General features: G+C 39.8%; 1 protein-coding gene across 1 annotated transcript in view; it reads left to right on the forward strand.

The window, feature by feature from the left end:
- LOC135744149 (NACHT, LRR and PYD domains-containing protein 1 homolog) overlaps positions 1–16,231 on the forward strand; it is a 34,898-nt gene extending 18,667 nt beyond the window's left edge. Inside the window, exons 8-11 of the mRNA XM_073815051.1 lie at positions 8,758–8,916; positions 11,362–11,448; positions 12,913–13,004; positions 16,227–16,231. Of these exons, the coding sequence (XP_073671152.1) occupies positions 8,758–8,916; positions 11,362–11,448; positions 12,913–13,004; positions 16,227–16,231 (343 nt within the window). The remainder of the gene's footprint in view (positions 1–8,757; positions 8,917–11,361; positions 11,449–12,912; positions 13,005–16,226) is intronic.
- The last annotated feature ends 3,224 nt before the right edge of the window (positions 16,232–19,455 follow it).

The raw sequence follows: 19,455 nt of genomic DNA on the forward strand, positions 1-19,455 counted from the left end.
AGCGCGCAGCCGAATAACACTCGCTGCGTAGACGTTTGTAGCACGGCCAGAGACGCAATGCTTTGTTCCCGTTATTTCAGGGAACCGGGGTTACGTTAGTAACCTAAGTGTTCCCTTTCAGTACGGTTCACTTCGCATAGCGTCAGTTGCTGACGCTATGGGGGAACGTGCTCGAACTGATTTTGCCAAGTGGTTGATGTCCTCAGGGCAACATATTGTGTTGACCCAAGGACAAAATTTTTCTAAATAAAACCTAAACCCACCCCAAACCCCAACCCTAACCATAACCAAACCCTAAAATCAGAGGGACATGATAAGTAAAAAACAATAGTCTAGAAACAGCTAATCTTCATGTAAGCTTAAACTTAAAACAAACTATAATCTTATTTCTGAAATCTGATTGGCTGATTGAAATGTTGTTCCAGGGTCAACATAATGTTGCCCTGAGGACATCAACGACTTGGCAAAATCAGGAGAGCCGGGGGAACGTAATCCCATCACGCTGTGCATACACAATGGACTGAGCTGCCTTACTGGAGAGACACTGTATGTGGCCCTACATCCAGCATATTCACAGCTTTAAAGCAAAAGTGTAAGCACCATATAAAATGTTAACGCGCATAAGTTGGGGTATTAAACGCACCGGGAAGCACATTACATAGCACAAGACGGCGAGATCACAGAGCGCGCCGCGGGTGTGCGAGATAAGTAAATTCAGAGTCACGTTAGTGAGCTCGCTGAGCGCACCCCGATGTACACATAAAGCGCATGAATGCGCGTGCATGGTTAAGCCGAGAGAACCTGCGCTCGTAGGGCAGGGACGTCTAAGCTGTAAAATCTGACAAACGTAGACGCCGAAGACCAGCCGGCCGCGTTGCAGATATCAAGAATAGATACTCCTGTAAACCAAGCCCATGATGAAGCCAACTTCGCAGAGAGTGGGTTCTAACATCATAGCTTATTGAGGAAGGCGTGAGCCAGCGCGATGGCTTCAACGATCCATCCAAATAGCCACTGTAGTAACCGGCATACTTAGTGAGTGATCTGCAAGGCTCATGAACGGCCGATCTGACTATAATGTGCGGCAGAACGGTTTGTAGCGTGGGATTATACAGATACCACAATAGTGTGAACCCAGGTGAGCCCTCAAGCGCATCGGGGATGCATATACAGTAGGTAATATTATAGTGCACAGGTCGGTGAGCTTCCAAGCGCGCCGTAAATGTGTACTGACCATTAATTGCACGGGCACAGGTGAACACTTGAATACATCGTGAATGCATATAGATGAATCAGAGTGTTATAGTGCACAGGCCGGCAAAATTCTAGAGCGTGCCGTCATGTGTTCTGATAATAAATTGTGCGCACACGGGTGAACCCTTCAGTGTACCGTGAATGCGTATAGATAAATCAGTGCACAGAACGCGCCGTGAATGTGTACAGATATGATTGATGAACGTAACAGTGGGCACCCAAAGCACCGTGAACGTACACAGATGAACAACAATGTATGTGTCACAAAGGATAACACAGCCGTGTATACAGGTGAGCTTCTCCAAGTGCATCTTTAGTGTATACCGAAATCTTATAGTGTGCATATGTGAGCTTCTCTAAGCTCACGGTGGACGCAGATAATTAAAAACCATATCATGCATACAGGTGAGCTTACGGGCGCACCTTTAATGCAACAAACCCCAGTAGTGCGCAGGGCAGGGATGTCGCAGCTGTAAAATTGACAACGTGGATGGCGGGGACCAGCCGGCCGTGTCACAAATGTCAAATGAGAAACCTCTAAGACCATGCCCCGAGTTAGAGCTAATCCATACATGGAGTAGATTAACCACGAGTGAGCATCATTATTACGGGAGGTGATAACTTCAACAATCCATAAATAACCTGTATTGACAGTTGCGCTAGTGAGTGATCTGTGACGCAGACGAACAGCTGATCGTCTGATGTACGTCAGACGTATCTGTCATTCAGGACCTTGGACAGTTCCAGAGCACTGCGCCTCGGGCACCGTCCGCATCTGAGAAATGACAGGCTTATGAATTAATGAATGGCCAGCCGTAAAGCGTGGTTCGCTGTTATCGGCGCTGTCCGCATCTGAGAGATGACAGGCTTGTGAATTAGATGAATGGTCGGTCGTAAGAGTGTTGTTCGCTATTATCGCCGCCACATAGATATAGCGTAGGGGGAGAGAGCCGCTGTGCACGAGCCTCTGTAGTGAGGAGAAAGCGTTCCACACCACAATTCGTGGGGATTTAGACTTTTCGCTGTCACCGGACAGAAATAGATCAGACTTTGCATAAGGACGCCTCGCGAGAGGGGTCCTAGCAGCTCGTGTCAACGTGTCATAAGGCTCGTAGGTCGTGTCTCATGGATGCAATCTCCACACGCCCGTCGTAACGGGTTAATATGTCTGCACCTTGGTGGTTTAAGCACAAGATGCGTATCACTCTGATTGAACATAGCTTATAAAGCGATGCAATGAGTTTATAAGGAGATGACTCGTCAGCTTGTACAGGGGGTGAGATCTCAACCTGGCTCGGTGAATAATGAAAAGCACCGTAGTTTGCTCGACCGCGTTATCACAATTATCGCCGCCACATAGATATAGCGTAGGGGGAGAGAGCCGCTGCCGAAGGCTGATTGCCGTCGCAAGGCGTATCCAATTCCACAGCAGATGCTGGGCGAGCTCATAACGATAGCACTTCATGCAGCCGTGTGTAACTTAAAGCATAAGCTTCCCGGCCGTAGTGAGGAGCCTCTGTAGTGAGGAGAAAGCGTTCCACACCACAATTCGTGGGGATTTAGACTTTTCGCTGTCACCGGACAGAAATAGATCAGACTTTGCATAAGGACGCCTCGCGAGAGGGGTCCTAGCAGCTTGTGTCAACGTGTCATAAGGCTCGTAGGTCATGTCTCATGGATGCAATCTCCACACGCCCGTCGTAACGGGTTAATATGTCTGCACCTTGGTGGTTTAAGCACAAGATGCGTATCACTCTGATTGAACATAGCTTATAAAGCGATGCAATGAGTTTATAAGGAGATGACTCGTCAGCTTGTACAGGGGGCGAGATCTCAACCTGGCTCGGTGAATAATGAAAAGCACCGTAGTTTGCTCGACCGCGTTATCACAATTATCGCCGCCACATAGATATAGCGTAGGGGGAGAGAGCCGCTGCCGAAGGCTGATTGCCGTCGCAAGGCGTATCCAATTCCACAGCAGATGCTGGGCGAGCTCATAACGATAGCACTTCATGCAGCCGTGTGTAACTTAAAGCATAAGCTTCCCGGCCGTCAGCTTGGGGCGGGACCTTTGCTTAGTCAAACTGAAGTGGTCTTATGTACAGAAAGCCACAATATTCAGTTTTCTGGGGCTCGTTAGGGAGGACGTGAGCCCGCCTTAAACAAGATGCCGCGCGTCTGACTGTGAGCGCGTTCTGGTGTTAGGCTCGCTTCCGAGCGTCATAAACGAAACTCATTGTGGTGGGTAGCAAGCTCGCTTGAGGTTGACATTACCCTTTTGAGTATTGGAGCGGAGCGGAGGTGTGAGCATATTCGGATCCACTGATATAAACCAGCCATATGGCCGAAAACGTCATAAACCGCTTGGCTGTAAGCTTTTGAGTGGCCGTCCGAAGAGGGCGCGATTCAAACGCTTGGAGCCATGAAAAAGTCTGAGGCTGCCGTCTCTCTAGGAAGGGAAAATAACAGCCGTAAGACCGTGCTCGCCTGCACCGTCAGTATCGTAGCGGAAAAACTGAGGTGGGCTGCGAGCGAATTTCAGCAAGAAACGTCTGAATTATTGTTTAGAATCCAGCCCGGTGTCCTGGAAGTGGATCGCCAAACCGGGGGGTTTTCGGCGAGCTACAATACAATTATGGACGGCGGGCCGTGTGTGCGTATATTGACTGCTTGTCGGTAAGGCAAAAAGTGTTTAGAGAAACCGTACAGCCGTGGGGTGTCAATACACAGTATAGTAAGCACGGAAATTGCTCTTAGAGAGGAATTCAATACCGTTCGCCACTACAGTGAGGTCGCATAACCGACAGTATTACATGTGAATGTTTCTGGATAAACAGAGCACACAAAAAACATTTCAGGGCAGTCCAGCCGAGGCGCGACTTAACCCTTCTTCTCCCAGACAGTCTGTTCTCTGTCGACGCAGCTATGCTGTGAGTAAGACCAGAGCTTGGCCGTTCAGGTGCACGAGCCTCTGTAGTGACGGTGACCATAGCGGCTCACAGCAGAGCAGTATGTCTAGGTGGTTTGATGTCAGACTGAACTCAAACACAGCGAGGGAGTCTGCCGTGAGGCCCGCGGTTTTGCCGTTTATTTAAAGGGCAGAAAAACCGGGGTATATAAGAATGTACCAATATTCAGCGCACTGATATAGGACGGGACTGAATAAGGGGAGGTGTTCGGGCCTCAGCCTATTATCAAACAAATTAGTTCTGAAGTGAGACAGACTCGGGCCGGCTCTTATAAAAAGTGTTCTTGGTGCTCCAATAGCGGCGTGTTTGCCCTACCGAGCAGACGAATGAGATCGCGCCGCTCCAGAAGGGGAGGGGCATGAAGCTCTGTAATCGTTGAACACTAGACAGCTGCACTTAGAGGCAAGGAGCCGTAAGACCGCGCGCTAACTCTAAGAAGCCACTAAGAGACCTCGCTACTGCGGGGGAAGGAGCGAGGGACTCCGCGAGCGTAGAGCACGAATGGTTGTGTTATGACAGAAAAACAGGGGTCAGACCCCCCCGTGTTTGCTTGTCTTATGCATCTATCTTAGTTCTACGGCTCCGCCACTTGTTCATCTCAACAAGAGAGGAATGGCAGAGGGGAGCATGTAACACAGATAGAACAGCCATGCATCGTATGAGCGGTCTTCACCCGGCGATGCACTCGGGGAATTCATATGAGGGTGCCAGAGATCTCGCGGCTGACTGTGTGAGGAGCGAGGGACTCTGTGAGTGTAAAGCATGAACGGTTGCGTGTGACAGAACACAGGGGGGGTAGCCCGTGTGTGCTAGTCTATGCATCCATTTTAGTCTCACGGCTCGCCGTTTGTTCGTCTCCGCGAGAGAGGAACAGCAGGGGGAGCACGAAACATAGATAGGATAACCGTGCATATGAGAGCGGTCTCGGCGTGGGAGGTGCCAGACCGGTGACGCGCTCGGGAGAAATTCATAGCAGAGAGGCTCAATCGAGCCACTGTGCTGGACGCTATTACAACGGCGCCTGCCCTTTTAGCTTATAGTTAATATTAAAAATATTGATCTTACCGGGCGGCCGCAGGGGAGACCTCGTCAGGCATTTGTCCGCTGCACAGGGCTCGTACCACGGCAAGCGAAGGCTATCTTCGGTTCTCAGCCGGAAAGCGGCTGGGGAAGACGCTAGACCTGGATTCTGCTATCTTTGGTTCTCAGCCGGAAAACGGCCGGGGAAGATGCTAGGCCTGGGTTCCGCTGCAGGGCTTGTGTCGACGGCGAGTAAGGCTTCTTCTTCTTCGGAGCAGCGAGAGGTTCACACTGAAGGAGAAAATTAATGAACTCTTGACGCTTGATCCCGTGCTTATATAAGGACGTGTGCCATCCCACACTCGGGCTCAAACGTCATTGGTCTAAACTTTTAACAGACGTTTATCAATAGGCTTCAATCGCGGAGTAAACAGGTAAACTGACGCAATGCGAAATGAACCGTATTGAAAGGGAACCACCACATGTTTATCAATGCCATCAAAAGTATTATTTTGTTTTTGTTTGTTTGTTTATCACGAAGTACAAAGAAGATGAGGAAAACTAGGACTCTGTGTGTATTCAAAGTGCCGCCATTGTTTGCAATGTGTGGTATGGTATGCTGTGTTTTGTTGAGCGGATTTATTGCATTCTGCAGAGAAGGATTGCCGTTTATCGCGTTTTGGGAAAAAAGGGAGAAAAACGACAGAATAACACGGCGGATATCGGATTTTGCGTAAAATTAAGAATTTACTTTTTAATATTGATACATTTAATATTTAATACCTGATCAATACTGATTTTGGTGTTAACTATTTTCTTTTTTTTTAATGTCTTCTCAGTAAATCATGTTAGCACTAGGTCAATACATGTTGCACTATTGTTGGTTTGTGCCACTGATCTGTGGTCTGTACGGAGACTCTGTCAGTTGACCAATCAGAGCAGAGTAGGCTACTGAAAGGTGGGGTTTAGGCAGACTGAGTCGTTGAACGGCTTCACACGAATCGTTTTGGGATCTCTGAGAAATGGGGTAATTTTATATTTATATTTTGAGAAAATTACAGTGTTTTTTGACCTTGCATGCATTTAAACCTGTTGTCCGGGACTTATAAACAGTGATAGGACGCTTAAAATTGGCATCTTACTGTCTCTTTAAAAGTACACAAAATGGCACATTTGCAATCGCACCTACAAAGTGACAATTTAAACATGCTATAATTAATTGTCTGTGGAGTATTTTGAGCTAAAACTTTACATATGTACTCTGGGGACACCAAAGATGTATTTTACATCTTAAAAAAAGTCTTATGAAATGGCCCCTTTAATGTAATATTATTGTTTTGAGAAGTGGATCCTTTAGCAAAATTAACCATAATGTATTATAAAGAAAATGTGGTAACCATGTTTTTTGGCAGATTGCCATAGTTTTACTACAAAGAGAGTAGCTTATGTATGTTGTATGAAAGCACAATGGGTGCGTGACGGTCCCATACCGCAAACGGAAACACTGTTGCAACTTCTTGTATCTACAGCTGGTTGCTAAATGTCACTATAGATAATGTCATTAGTTTGTTCAGGAAGTTGCAAGATTTGTCCGTAAATGACTGAAAAACATTTGAAAAGGGATGGAAAGTCGCTAAATATAGAGACGAAATCTGCAAATTGTCAACACTGAACTGAGCATATGTGAACCAGACGTAAGGCTTCATTTCCATTCTAATTAAGCCAAACTGTGCAAATAGGGTGCAGAGCAGTCTTCCTTGAGTCATGGGCTCTCATGCGCTTATGATTGGTTGAATGGTAAGATTTAATCTGATTGCTAAAGAATATGACTACCAATGTGGGAGGGGCCCTGCCAGTGGAGTCTCAATACACACACACACATACATATCTGAGGCGATTCAAACGGGATTGACGATTTACACATTCACATCCCATGATAAACTTTTACATTTTAAACTTTCAATGTGTGTATCATGTCTTACTCATAAATAAATCATGAGACTAAATTCGCTCTATTGAAAACAACTTTATTCACCACACATTAGACATGCAGCCAAATATATACACACTGTAAAAGGGATTTTGTGGTGTTTTTGTTTCAACTAAATTTTTCTTAAAGGGGCCATAGCATGAAAGCTGACTTTTTCCATGTTTAAGTGCTATAATTGGGTCCCCAGTGTTTCTATCAACCTAGAAAACGTGAAAAAGGAGAACACAGTAACTTAGTTTTGGTAAACCATTCTCTGCAAGCACGTGAAAAATTAGGTAATTGAAATTTGGCTCTCCATATGATGTCTTATTATATTAATACCACTCCTTAATCTGCACTATCCAACCACGGCACTGCCATTTAGTGCAGACAGAGAGAGAGAATAATTGACAGCACAATTGTGTTTCAATTTCAACAAACCATCATCATTGCGATCAGTGTTTGCACTTCATCAGCTCATGCATTTAAAAGGACACACCAAAAAAGAGCATTTTGCTCGCACCTAGATGCTATAAAAATTATCTATATAGCTGAAACTTCAAATATGTACTCTGAGAACACCAAAGATTTATTTACATCCTAAAAAAGTCTTGTGAAATGGCCTCTTTAAGTTGAAACAACTTTCAGTTTCTGAATTTGTTCATTTAACTTACAAAAGTTTTACTGTCTCAACTACACAAAAATGTTTTCATTCACTAAAGGAATGTTTTCCTTCATCCAAATAAAAAAATTAGGGTAACGGTTCACATCACAATTTTTTAACTTGAGCCAATGAAAAAGAAACAATTTGCAATATTTCTACGTCTATGAAAACCTAGGACAAAGTTATTTTTTCTTGTTGAAGAAAGTCCATTAATTGTAATTCTAGTCCAGTTTTTTATGTTTTAAGAACGTTTGTTGGTTGTGTGAATGTTAGAGAAATGTTCCATTCTATCATTTTCAGGCTGTTTTATTTCTGAATGTTCTGTAAAATATTGCTGAAGAAAACAGTATTCACTTATTAGGTTTAGATGTTGGTTTTGTTTTATTTATAGTCACCATTATAGTGTTCAGTGTTTGTATTTTTTTTTAAATATATAGATGTGAACCATTACCCTTAATTGTATTGTTTGGATGAAGGAAAAAATTTTGTGTGTAGTTGAGACTGTAAAACTTTTTAAAGTTGAATGAACAAATTGAGAAACTACAAGTTGTGTCAACTTAAAAAGAACAACTCCAAGTTAAAACAGCAGCACCACAACATTCTTTTTACAGTGTGTATGGAGTGTCTGCAAAGGCTGGAGAAATCTCCTGCAGACACTCCAGACATTATCAATATCTGTAAACATACAGTGTAAGACCTATACTTTATTTTTAAATGCCTTTTAAACAAGTCATAAAACATACTGTAATACAGGTGTAGTAACAAAATATATATATGCAAGTTACCATGTAAAAAAATTATTTAAACCATTGCATTAAAAAAATTGCAAGTCTTTTACAGTTTTTACACCAGACTGCAAATATAACAAACCTTTTCCATAGTTTTGGAGGTTCTGGTAGAGGGACAGTCATTGTGAGGAATGTCCTGCAGTCTTTGTCTGGTTTGAAGAAAGTCCATCTGCAGGGGGACAAGTGGACTGAAGAATGGATTTCAGTAATCCGTTCCCTCATCCAGACCTGTCCCAGTCTCAGCAAACTCGGGTAACAGAAAGATCAGCTTTATAGACTTCATACTTGAGAAAATTAAACTTTGGTAAAGTTTACCTTTCTCAAAAATGAAATATTTTACATTAAATGTAATTCTAAATTAACTTAAATATGTCTGTGAGGCTCTTGTTTGTTTAATGAGTAATGGGATGTGTTATCTTCCTCTTTGGATGTCAAAATAGTAATAGACAGATGATCTTTATTAAATGTATGTGATATCAAAGAAACATTCTTAAAATGTAAGCAGTTAGATTGCATTACCAAAAATGTCCACTGTAAGAGATTGTGTTGCTGACTACAATGTAGTTTATAATCAGTAACTCATTATTATTCCCAAGTAATCTAATCAGTTCAGTACTGGCTGTCACCTTTACGTACACAGTAAAATCCCTGGTGTTAATTTTGACACTGGTCAGTGTTCATATGGAGAACCACCAGCAGGGTGTTAAAGAACACTGAAGCAGTGTTAAGAGTTAATTGAATTCTTAAGTAATTAATTGAGTTTGATTATTGTACACACCCGATGGTAATGAGCAGAAAGAAAAACACAAGAACTACAACTGACTTCCAGCCACTGCTTTAGTTCAAATGAACTGAAAAGACATAAAATCTCTCTTATTACAAAACAGACTGTTCTTATATCTGTTTTTTTTATTAACAAAGGTTTAGATGTTGATGTTTTAAAAAAAATGTTTGGTCACCATTATGGTGATTAGTGTTTCCTTTAGTGGGGCAGTTTGACTCTTCACATGTTGCTCCAATTTGTTGTCTTTGTCACAGTGTTTATCAAAGCACATTATATGTTGCAAAAAAAGTAAATAATAAAATTATCAGCCACTTGTGTGACTTATTTTGAGAAAGAAACCTTTGCTAATATAATTTATTGTTAAAAGGGTTTATTTGATACAGGTATTTTTTACCAAGATTGCTGAAGTGTAGGATTGTTCTAAATTTCTTTATTTATAAATTGTGGAAGTTTTTTTTCTAGACACACATCCAGATATAAAGTATCAGTACATGAATTGCAAACCAGAGTCAAACCAACTAAAGGAAACACTGCTCATCATGAAGGTGACCAAACAATTTTAATAAAATGTTAACATCTAAATATCTGTTATTTCTCAAAAAAGTAGACACATGTAGACAAATGACAGAAATAAAGTCAGTCTGATTTGTAATAAAATAGATTTAATATTTTTTTCAGTTGATTTTTACAAGGCAGTCGCTGGAAGTCAGTTGTAGTTCTTGTATTTTTTTTGTCCCTCAGTGATTCTGCTCAATATCATCAGGTGTCTTCAACAATCAAATAATCATCACTCAAATTATCCCTTAATTATCTTATTAACTTTTACACTGTTTCAGAGTTACTTTTAAAGGAATAGTCTACTCATTTTCTATATTAAAATATGTTATTACCTTAACTAAGAAGAGTTGATACATCCCTCTATCATCTTAGTGCGTGCACGTAAGCGCTGGGGCGTGCTGCGACACTTCGATAGCATTTAGCTTAGCCCCATGCATTCAATGGTACCACTCAGAGATAAAGTTAGAAGTGACCAAACACATCAACGTTTTTCCTATTTAAGACGAGTAGTTACACGACCAAGTTTGGTGGTACAAAATAAAACGTAGCGCTTTTCTAAGCGGATTTAAAAGAGGAACTATATTGTATGGCGGAACAGCACTTTTGGGAGTACTTCGACTCGGCGCAGTAACACCCTCCCTCTCCCATTATGAGAGGGAGAAGGGGAGCGGATTTTTCAGGCGAGTTGAAGTACTCCCAAAAGTGCTGTTCCGCCATACAATATAGTTCCTCTATTAAAACCGCTTAGAAAAGCGCTACGTTTTATTTTGTACCACCAAACTTGGTCGTGTAACTACTCGTCTTAAATAGGAAAAACATTGATGTGTTTGGTCACTTCTAACTTTATCTCTGAGTGGTACCATTGAATGAATGGGGCTAAGCTAAATGCTATCGAAGTGTCGCAGCGCGCTCCAGCGCTTACGTGCACGCACACAGATGATAGAGGGATGTATCAACTCTTCTTAGTTAAGGTAATAACATATTTTAATATTGAAAATGAGTAGACTATTCCTTTTACACCCTGCCGGTGGTTCCCATTTGAAATGAATTTAAATGAATATGTTATAACATATTCATTTAAATTAAAACAGATGAGGATCCCCAGTAAGATTAAAAGTTCAAGATTAACTTAACTTAGATAAATAAGTGTTGTAGAAATATGATCGTTGTAAGTTCATGTTATCAAAGGTAGTTACCTAATTAACAAATCTCATTGTATAGTGTTACAGTTTTATTATATCATTAAACCATCAATGAACGCACAAAATTTACCAAGTGTGTATGTAAATAATTAAAAGTTCATCAGCACAGCAAACCAGAAATGCTTATGCAGCTAAACATTATATTGATTTTAGGATAAATGCAGGATTATCACTTATTCCATTACTGGTAAAAGAGTCCCTGAAGGAATCACTGAGACAGACGGGTTGGACCATGACAGTGTAAGTTATAATTATATATATAATTATTCAAGTATTCAAATGTGTGTGTGTGTGTGTGTGTGTTGCTTTATTTCTGTATTTTTCTAATGTAAGAGCAGTTATTGTTGAACAGCAAAATGTATGTATTCTCTTGATTTGTCACAAAAAATATTTGCGGGATGACGCCTCCATTCATTTTAAGTGAGATTTACTCCTATCACCCCTTTAAACTAAACGTTTAAATTCAATGTATGGGGGGCATGGTGAGGAAAGATCACATGATTGCCTACGAATTGTATGACAAGAAGAGAAAGGCCTATGAAGAAAGAAACAAGACCAGAGTGTTTTTAATAGACTATTTCACACACTGGCATCCACTAATAGGATAGGTTAGGCTTCCCACGCGAAGTTTCTACTCGACAGGTAAAGTTTGGCATGCTTTTTGGAGAATCCATTTAAAATCACTGCTAGTAAAAGTTGATGTAAGCTATGATTAGCGATGCTAGCCCTGGCACAAGTCACAAACCCACAGACAGGGTAAACATGCAGACAGCAACTTGTAAACAGAGCGAAGAGAAGTACTAGGCTCCGGCATGCACTCTCTCTCTGTAGTGCACGGGTTTAAAAGGCATTCCCTCTCGGGAGGAGGTAGAGTGTTGCGCATGTGCATTTTTTTTTAAAAGTGGAGGGACGGTTCTTTTAAATAATTTGGGAAAATCTTCCGCTATATCTTTAAGAATTCCGTGCGGTTCCGGTTCCTTTTAAAAAACAGAACCGGTTCTTGGTTCCCAACCCTACTCCCGGAGGAACGAAACCCGTCTCCGCAGGTACACAAGGGTCATATTCTCACAGTGAAAACCCCCACAAACTGCACAAACAAAATGTTTTTTTTTTTAAAAGACGCACAACGTTGTGACACGAAAGAATGGCTGTCTTAAAAAAAACACAAATTCAACTCATGCTGCTCTTTTATGGAAATCACTCTTTAGCTGTGCTGAGTTGATAAAGCACACAGGGGAGTGGCAACGCACACTCAAACTCAAAAAAAGTTCAAAACTTGGAAAAATAAAGTGGTGAAAATCTGCAAGCTTTCGCTGTGGTGCTGTACCCCAAACAACTTCGAGCAAGCGGCATACTTCAGAGCAGGTAAGGAGAGCTTTTCAATAGCATTTGATCTGCCGGCTTTCGAAGCACATAAATCTGATTTGGTATTGCACCTACCACTCATGTTGTCCTCGCACAAATTCCTGCATGCCAAGTTTATTGACGTTTTACAAGTTTCTCGAAGTAGATTGGTCCTGCGAAACTCGTTTCCAATGCGTTGGTCACAACATGACGTCGTAGTGACCGACTGAAAGAAAACAACAAGAAAGCTTCATGCTGCAATGCATGCTGGGTAGTAATTTAAGAAGCGGATTTGAAATTAATTTTATCAAGACTTTACAGTAAAGTGATCAGTTTACTGTTTAATGCTGTGTCCTGTAGCTGCAGGAAGTCAATGTTGATTGAACATGACGAGAAGAGAGACAGGAAGAGTTTGACAGAGGAGGAGCCAAAGACAGAACAGAGAGTAAACGGTAAGAGCAAAAACTTGTATTTTTTTACAACTTCGAGCAAGCAGCATACTTTAGAGCAGTTAAGGAGAGCTTTTCAATAGCAGTTGATCTGCCGGCTATTTAATCCATCCTTAAAGGTGCAGTGTGTAAATTTAGTGGTGAGGTTGCAAATTAAAACCAATGACTCAGTCCACTGCTCTTCCCTCGCTTTTGAAACGCAAAGAGAAGCTACGGTAGACACCACCGGAAAAACATGTTGTAACGGGTTTGCTTTAAAGAAAGCGAAGTTGAGATGAATCCATGTGCAAAAGGTATTTATTAGAAAAATCCCCAAAAGGGCCAGCAAACAAATCCAATAAGGGCAAATCCAACAAACGTAATCCAGAGATAGGCAAAAGTTCAGGGCAGGCGGCAAAACAATCACAGAATCCAAATAACAGGCACAGGTCAAAAACAGGAACAGATTTCAAAAACAGGAAACAGATAAACAGGTGAACAGGTAGCGTATGGCTAAGTATTAATCAGCAGGGACCAGGTTTACAAAAAAGGTACAATCCAAGATGGCGGCTTGCATGTAGTGTTTGTAGTACTCTCTCGTTGTTTTGTTTTGTCCAGCATTTTATTTTTTATTCTACAACCTTAAGTCTGTTTTATGATTGCATAAGACTATTGTTAAAAATGAAGACGTACTCCATACTCGTTTCCCTGCTCAATTGTCTGCTATTGTGGATTTTAATGGACTGCATGCTTTCAAGCACCAAAGGGAGAGCTGGATATGAGCCGTGTTTTTGGACTACTCCGAACACTGTGACTTCCTCGGAGTTGGTTGATGGACATTCTGTCATGAGAACCTGGTTTCTCGAGTTTTACCCTATTCACAGGGGGCTTCTCATTTTGAGAGGTAGATCAAAAGGACTGCGATGTCTATGGGCCTATGGAAATGGAAAGCTGTCTCCTTATGCGAAGTCCATCTGTAGTGATAGTTCGACCACCGGCTCTGTGAAAAAAAACTGGTTTGTTGTTCTTCTGCTTTTAATTTCGGGTAACATCCACCCAAATCCAGGCCCAGAGCAGGTGCAGCTTCAAACTCCTGATGAGTTTAAGTCTAGTGATGGTTTGCGTTTCTTCCATCTTAACGTTCATAGTCTGGTAAATAAAATGGACTTCATAAGAATATGGGCTGAATCAACAAACTCTGACATTATGGTTCTCTCTGAGACATGGTTAAATAAATCCATTACAAATTCCATGATACACATCGAGGGATATAATGTCTTCAGATCAGATCATACAAAAAAGGTGGTGGAATTGCAGTTTATGTTAAGTCAAAGTTGAACTGCACCTGTTTGTACTCTGTAAGTAAGCCCAATTTCTTTGAATTGGTGGCAATCAAACAACATTTTTTAAATGGTCCTGACATCATCGTCATTGGATGTTATCGTCCACCATCAGCATCAAGTGAAGCTATCCCTTCACTTACTGATCTCCTTCATAACTGGACTAAATCCGAATTGATTTTACTTGGGGACTTAAACTGGGACTGGTCTTCAAAATTGTCCGATCCATTCAAGGATATTTGTGACTCTCCTTGTTTGGAGCAATTGATAAACTCCCCAACACGCAGGGGCGCCGTTAGGGGGGGTTCAGAGTATGCCAAGCATATGGGCCCATGAGTACGCTAGGGGGCCCCACCGTCATCACTTTTCCCTTTTTATTTTTTTATTGTACACGTTAATTATTAACACTGTAGTAAAATGTAAAGTAAATTAATATAAAACTACGGTGAATGACTTTGTGTTAAGTAAAATTGAGACACTTTTAAAAAACAGCGTGCAAGTATGACCTAGTAGATGTAATTACATATTTGGCGGTTCTGGTGGTTTTTAATTTGATTGTGCGGGTATGGATATGGGTGGGTAGGCAACATTTTGGTTTGGGATCAGTTTGGTGGGTTTGCTATGCAAAGTTACAACAATTAGTCGATAGCCCTACTGTTTGGCATTTCAAGGAAAGATCTCACATGCCACTAAAAAGCGTTCATGCTGATCCGTAAACTGTATGTTTCATGAAAAATAAAAAATATTTGTGTTAATGCAAAAGGACAGCAAGAGCTTTATTTAGGGAAATATAAGCATAGCGACTGCTGACAACTATTGCATTTCTAAGACGGACAATAACTTAATAGGCGTAGTTAAAAATATTATTTTCTATATAAACATGAAATAGGAGAATTGTATAAGCCATAATTGAGTTAAATTTTAAATTAGCTGGTTTTAATGTGACAGCGCATCATTTTCAAAATGAAAGTGATTCATTTTTATTCAGGTTTGCAACGGAGTTTTTGCCCAAAATAGTAAACTTAGTGCAGCTATTATAAACGCTATATTAGATTGTTTTTAACATATCCTAATAGAGAATGTCTATTTTATATTTATGTTTGAGTATTGTTGTGTTTAAATATTGTTGTAATGTTGTTAATGTTTTGTTTTAATTTAATCCGATTAAACGCCATATATTGGTTGTTGTAATGGATTGAAGGCTAATATGACGGTACAAATGGAGTGACATAATTTTCGAGTTTAAATTAAGTTTTGTTTGCTTCAAATGTCTGCTTCAAATGAATTTCGTTTAATATAATTTGTCTCTTAGTTTTAATCAATGTTTTGTTGATAAGTGTTGTGAATATTAAAGAAAAAGAACATTAAAAAGAACACCGTGCATCTCATTACGTAACAAATGTAAACTACTGCAATATACTACCAAATGCCAAAACATGCACTATTATCTTTGTAATGATATAGTTGCTTTTTGCAATTTCAGTGTCACTGGCGAAGGGCGTGCGCGGGCGAAGCGCACACTCTTAAAGATCAACGTAATATTAATTTTAATTTTGGCCGGCCACCCTTTTTTGTCATGAACGGAGGACGGAACACATACCACACGCAGAGAACAGCAACATAAAGAGAATAGAAGTTATTTAATGTTTTTCTAACGAATACAGTCAGTTCATAAGAACATTTTTAAATGGACTATAAGATCATCAATATGAACTCTGAAGAATGAACTATTATAGGCTAAACATAATTGTACACATTTCGCTTCTAAAACCGCGCAGAACACTCGACTGCCGCGACTTTCAAAGCTCCTTCCAGAGATTTCCATAGATTCACAAATGCATCTTCATGCATTATTCTTCTTTTAGTGATCTATTTAAAATCATGTGAATGTTTTCTGCCTTTCCAGATTAAAATGATAGGCTATTCATTTTTCGAATAAATCTTTTTTTTTTTTGCTTCATGCATTTATTTTTAGTTGTAAATGCGACCTGTAAAATTACATAAACGCACTCAACTGAGTAATTTTATATAGCTACACGTAATGGTATGAAAATCAAACAATCATCTAAAGAAAGGGGCCCAAAATTCTGTCTTGCATACCCCCCTTGAAACTGTTCATTGCGCCCCTGCCAACACGGCTAAATCAAAAAGACCCAAACAAATCTTCATTAATTGATGTTATTTTAACTAATGCTCCTCATAGATTTTCTGCCTCTGGAGTCTTCTGTAATGATGTAAGTGACCATTGTGTTATAGTATGTGTGAGCAACTGCAGGATTCCAAAAAGTAAACCACGTATTATTTTAAGACGTCATTTTAAACGTTTTAACAAACAAGCTTTTTTACAAGATATTTATGATAGTGATTTGCATGTGGTTTCATTGATACCTGATGTTGATTTAGCATGGGAGTATTTTAAATGTACTTTTTTAAGTGTATGTGATAAACATGCTCCTTTTAAAAAATTTAGAGTGAGAGGGAGAGATAATCCCTGGATTACGGAGTTAATTTCCTAGCGCATCAAGGATCGTGATGCTGCATGGGTTAAAGCATAGAAAACAAATAACCATCTGGGTTGGGTACATTACAGGACACTAAGGAATAATTGTACAAATCTGGTAAAAAAATCTAAATGCAATTATTATTTAAATGCGATAAATGAAAATTTTAATGAGCCCTCTACATTTTGGAAGCTGTTCAAATCAGTTTCTGGTTTAAAACCTTCTATGAGTTTACCTGATTATTTAAAGGGAAAGGAAAAAATTATAAAAGGGAAAGAAAATATTGTTGAGGTTTATAATAATTATTTCATTTCTGTGAATTTAAGCCCCGGACCCTCATGTAACGAACGGTATAAGAAAAGAGAATGTTGAAGCTGAAACATGCTACTCCACTCAGCTTTTTACTTTTAATCCTATTTTAGTACCAAACGTTCATAAAGCCCTACGAAATTTAGATTGTAAAAAGGCAACAGGGCCTGATAATATAGCAGTGGGGAACCTTCAGGGCCTTCTACGCCTTCAGAGAAGGCCTAAAAAAATTAATAAAAAGATTTTTTATTATAATAATACAAATAAATAATATTCAATAAAAATATGTTTTTACATTTTTAAATTTCTATTTAATTCAATTTAATACAATACATGTAATATATTTTCTCTCATCTATGTTCTAACGTTAAGTTTACTGTCAGGTTCATGTCATGAAAACATCTAATCCAATCAGAATCGTCTGTCTCTATTAAGGCCCGGTTATCTGGCTCATTCATTGGTTAGGACTTCATGAATCCCAGGGAAGGCCAAGCTATGTGTTTTGGTGTGGAGAGTGACGGGCAAATCGACCAATCACGTTTTGATTTCAAGTGGGCGGGCAAAAAACAATACATTGTAAGCCTTCATGAAGTCCTTATCATGCAACAAACTGGATGCGAGCTGCCGTAAAACACCAAAGACGAAGATCATAGACCGTTAATATTAATACAGTCTAATGGCCCGAATCTCTGCGGAGAGAGTGGTTGAGGTAAATGGCGGAAAACGTGATTGACGTTGTAGCTATTTTGATAGGGCTGAGGTAAAAACGAAATTAGCCTACTTAAGCGCGTGAAGAGCACAGCTGGGAGAAGCGCGTGCAGAGGAGCCTGTGCATATGACGCGAACACGAGAAAAATAATGGGTTTAATTATACTTTTACTTCCTGACAGTTTCACTTGTTACGTGAGGATAGTAGACTGACAGACGACGCCGAATTACATACAATATAATTTCCTAACTAAATCTGAGAGAATGCGAAAACATTCAAATATTTTTTACCTCGCTATACCCGATGGGCAGGGCGGAGACACATTTTGGTAGCCCGACAAGAATTCGTAATAGCCCCGGGACCTCGGGGCTCGGGCTAGAGATTTTGCGAGCCCTGGATATCTTATGACAACAGTTATAAGCCACAAGGAGGTGCACTGAGAACGCAGGGTGCTATATTTCCCCTTATGAAAAAGATTAACAAGGTATCCTACAGCTAAATATATATTTCCAAAAAATAAAAAACAAATTAAAGAACATAATTTAAGATGGTTAAATGCAAATTTACAGAGCCCCTGTCATTACAGAGCAGCAGAATCTGTATTTGTGTTTATCAGTTAGATTAAATTAATTTTAAACTTTAAAACTGCATTTAAAGGCAGACAATGCCCATTCTGTAATTCAACTTTGCGTGATCAGAATTTTTACACATTCACTGTATGATTTAACGAAATACGAATAGCCTAGTATTATGGATGGAGAGGCATTTGCACTTCATTGCATATTTTGAAGGCCCAGCTGAAGTACCCACGGTTCGCCACTGTAATATAGAGCCTTATTTTTTTAAAATTGCAGCAGATCTTATAGCAGAACCTATCACTTCTATTTTAAATTTAAGTTTAAATTCAAATGTAATTCCGTATTCATGGAAATCAGCCATGGTTCTTCCATTGTTAAAAGGGGGGGACCCCTATGACTTAGATAACTATCATCCTATTTCAAGGTTATCGGTTATGGCAAAAAAAATTTGAGTCCCTTGTAAATGATCAGATTAAGCAGTTTTTAACAGAAAATAATATTTTAAATGAGTTTCAATCAGGTTTTAGGTCAGCCCATAGTACTGTAACAGCGGCAACACTCATCACAAATGATATTATTACTATTACATCATTGGATAATAAAAATCATTGTGCTGCTTTATTTGTTTATCTCTCTAAAGCTTTCTGTAGATTATGTAGATCACAACATTTTGTTGAACAGACTCAGCTGCTTAGGTTTTAGTAAAATGAGTATAAATTGGTTTTATAATTATTTATCTGAAAGAACGCAGTGTGTCTCAGTCGAAAATTTTACTTCAAAAAAACTTGAATTAGGAAAGGTGTTCCTCAGGGATAAATTTTAGCACCAGTTTTATTTTCAATCTATATAAATGATTTAGGTAATGAGATAACTACAGCTAAACTGCCTTTATACGCTGATGATACCAGTATTTATGCGGCAGCAAAGTCCATGGAAAAAGCCGTAGAGCTATAACAAGATTATTTCCAGGTATTGCAATCTGCATTGTTAAATTTAAAATTGGTTTTAAATATTAAGAAAACTAAATATATGCACTTT

Source organism: Paramisgurnus dabryanus, chromosome 6 (assembly GCF_030506205.2).
Source record: "Paramisgurnus dabryanus chromosome 6, PD_genome_1.1, whole genome shotgun sequence".
Taxonomy (NCBI): domain Eukaryota; kingdom Metazoa; phylum Chordata; class Actinopteri; order Cypriniformes; family Cobitidae; genus Paramisgurnus; species Paramisgurnus dabryanus.